Below are 3,425 nucleotides of genomic sequence, written 5' to 3' on the forward strand. Positions count from 1 at the left end.
ACTCATCCAGAGCCAGTCCACCTTGTAAACATGGCCAGTAAATTCACTCCACGTTCCCGTACTATTGCCCCAGTCTGTAAGGGGCGTGATCGTGGTATTGATGAATCTGTCAGTCATGACTTTTGAAGACGGCGATATCCCATCTGCGCCAACGATAATGGATTGCTCAAATGACGATCTTACAACTGTATTGAGAATTGTACCCAATCTTGCTTCGAACACTGATAGCGGTACTTTGTCTAATGGTGGCGGTGGAACAAACTCGGTGAACTTGTAGAATTCTCCAATCGGTCGTGCAAGGGTTGGATCTCGAAGAAACAAGTTGAGTACGTCATTCTGCGCTCCTTCAGGGTCGGGAAGGAGGCGAGCGGTCCAGGCTAGTACGGGAAGGTTGTATGCAAATGATAACACAGTAGTGTTTGCCCTGGTGGGTGTTCCCTTTGTGTGCCGTAGTTTCTCAACCGAACATGAGAGGAACCCAAAGTCAGTAGACCGGGAGCACCGTACCTCAGCATCAACGTAAGAAGTACTAGGACTGCATGTAGTCATGCCCCAAGAAAAGCGATCACTAGAGTCGTTGACACTGGCGGCGAAGAAGGCCAGTTTCTGTTTCAACGGTCGATCACGACTTGTATCCAGGACTGTAGAATTGGGTCCATTCCGTGTCTCGTTGAGATATTTATCCTTGATGAGATCCAACTGAAAGTTTGGTGGGGCATTGGGTGACCCGAAAATCGACTCTCTAGTCTCGCGGTAGGCAGTGAAGAAGGAGTTGTTGGGATAATTGAGGCCGATCGCGCCTTCGGAGGCAATAGAATCAGCCAGAACCAGTTGTGATATATTATCTTGAAGCCAAGCGGTTCCATTAATCCACGGTTCGCACTGTACATCAATCGTTAGCTGATTCCGCTACATGGTAAAGGAAAGACTAACCGACAACGAAACATACGATGATTGAACCATCGTAGTAGAGTTTCCGGCTCGCGTAGATGGCGCCCCACGAATCGGTATCCCGACAAGGGATTCATAGGGCGGAATCGTATCATTCGGAACATGAACCCAATTGTATGGGTCTTTGGAATCATATCCATCGAGCAAATGCAAGTATGGAAGTCGCACGTTCCCCCAGACATCCTGTTTGCACAGTCTTCTAGCCTCGTCAGGACCACCGACCTGTTCCAAGGTATCTCTAAAGTTGGGACTTGACCCATTGGCGTGCATTAAACGGGTGGCCGAGGATGAGAATGCTGCTCCAAATATGGTTCGCAGACCGAAAGGCAGTGCATACAAAGCTGGTAATTCATCAAACCCGGCGCTGAAGTTGGTGGACGGGTAGGAGATGGTAGGAAAGTCAAAGGATAATGTTTCAGCTTGTAGAGCCACAGCACGAAGCACACTTTGACCTCCCAGAGGACTCAAAGTCCAGGCCACAATCAGGACTGGAGTCCAAACGCTGAACAGTTTTACCCAGAAGAATGACTTCAGGGTGTTGGTCAACGTAAGGCTGCCTAGTAGGATCTCGAGTGTCTGCATATTGTCAATTGACATGTTGATTTCTCATCAATGCGAGATGACAAGGCAAGTAAGGCGTATGTACTCACACCAAGTGTTGTCCCTCGTTCGCAGCTGTACAACGCGACACTTCTGAGCACTGTACTAAGCACAGCTGCGAATGCTATGGGCCATAATGTTGCGGCAATGCTGGCAGCCTCCAAAACACGACTTCCGAGCTGCGACTCTGGTTGCTGGTGGAGAGAAACGATATAGACCGCGAGGACTGCAGAAAGTGAGATTGGGCGTTTGTGTGATTTTTTCAGTCGTACCTATAAATGGTGCTGGTATGAGAAACAAGGTGGTAGCAAGAAGGATGTTCTGCCATTTGGGTAAAGAAGCATCCTTCAACGTTGATGAATTGGTGGGCCAACCTTGCGGCACTGGTTCATAAAGCTTCCCTTCGTGTCTCATGTTGTCGTTGACAACCATGGCTATTGTACTTCTGGCATTAATCAGTGATATTATTCAGGGCGATTGAAGACATCAAACATGATTCACAAATATTTTCAGGTTATAATGGCATATATAAAACAACATATTGTCAAATGCGATTATTGAGAACCATCAGGCTGGCGGCAATTGCCACCACGAACTACAAATGACGAAGCGCCAAACGCACCGTAGGCCAATTAAACAAAAGACGTTTAGAAATGAAACTGCTTGGCCACGAACATGACGACCAAGCTCTTACTAATAGGGGACTTTAGTCATTATCAGCTGTGTAGGACAAGAAACCGGCGAATGGAAATGAAGGGTGAGCCGCCGCCAATGCTGACACCGTTTCATTCTCAGCCGCAGAGCGCGTCGAGTTGCAAGAACGGGCTGTAGACTTCAACACTGTTTGTGATACGTGACCATTCGCCACTTCATGACATTATCTAAGCAGCTTTTATGCACAAATAATCACATTAAAAATCTTGATTGTCAAGGTTTATTAGAATCAGGCCTTGTCAACTCCAGTTCTGTTCAATACGATGGAACCAACTCCCTCGCTTCCATTCAATATCTCAATAGCACAACTGCCTGAAGATTCCAATTCCTTGGCATAGAGTAAATAGGAGTCTTTGGCATTTCCTATTGATTGTGGCTAGCCGCGTTTGCTGTGGCTCTTCAAGTTGCGTACCACAGGCGCAATATTTTGAGGCCTGCGAATAGTCCAGTTTCATAGTGACCACTGCCCTGGGTCTGTCCATACGCTTGACAGGAACCTAACCAATCTCGAGATTGTAATTCACAGAACGAAGTGTCCTAATCCCTGCTTCAGCTATGAAAATCCCTCCCCTTTTACAACGGACCAAGCTCATGTGCGAAACATAGCCACCATGTCAATCTCGGCTGCGCTCTGTGTAACCATTGCCACAACTAATTAAATCAGGCCGTCAGCCTTTCTTTCCAGTTGATTTCCAGCAGTTCTCTAATCGGCGCAAAGTCGTGGTTCCTTCCTCTCATGTCTTCGTTTGATACATACAACCAACTTGCACTGCATTATGTATGCGAGTTATCTCGTCGACCAGAAGGTGTGCAAAGCCCTTAAAGATGTAGTCGATTCAGATGTGGCTGGATGGGGTGTAAGTCTGAGTTCTAGGGCTAACTAAATCTGTTCAAAGAGACTCACAGTCGCGTAGGTCATCACTGCATTCACTGCAGCCATCTTCCTGAACCTTTGTGCTATCGTAACAGCATATCTTCTCTTCGCGCTGCCCACAACACGATACCAGCCGGTCGACCGACTCTTTTTAGAAATAATAGGGATACACATTCCGCACGACCAATCGACTAGTGACCATCATACAAACACCCAAAAACATGAGGGAACAGCTTCCGCGCCACCGACCCCGGATTCCCCCGAAGAATCTACTGTATCAAGACCA

At 47.3% G+C, this 3,425-nt stretch overlaps 2 protein-coding genes across 2 annotated transcripts; both read right to left on the minus strand.

Annotated features, from left to right (window-relative positions):
- Positions 1–2: 2 nt before the first annotated feature.
- FGSG_11665 (uncharacterized protein) lies at positions 3–1,983 on the minus strand (the record flags this gene model as incomplete). The annotated part of the gene is given in 5 exon segments (XM_011317348.1): positions 3–61; positions 63–909; positions 934–1,527; positions 1,602–1,777; positions 1,824–1,983. Coding segments are annotated over 5 exon segments (1,836 nt in total).
- A 511-nt stretch (positions 1,984–2,494) lies between these two features.
- Positions 2,495–3,313, minus strand: FGSG_11666 (uncharacterized protein; the record flags this gene model as incomplete). The annotated part of the gene is made up of 3 exons (XM_011317349.1): positions 2,495–2,628; positions 2,678–2,762; positions 3,170–3,313. 3 exons carry the CDS (start codon positions 3,311–3,313, stop codon positions 2,495–2,497), a joined length of 363 nt encoding a protein of 120 aa, XP_011315651.1.
- Positions 3,314–3,425: the final 112 nt, after the last annotated feature.

The sequence above is a fragment of the Fusarium graminearum genome, chromosome 1 (genome assembly GCF_000240135.3).
Source record: "Fusarium graminearum PH-1 chromosome 1, whole genome shotgun sequence".
NCBI classification, from domain to species: Eukaryota; Fungi; Ascomycota; class Sordariomycetes; order Hypocreales; family Nectriaceae; genus Fusarium; species Fusarium graminearum.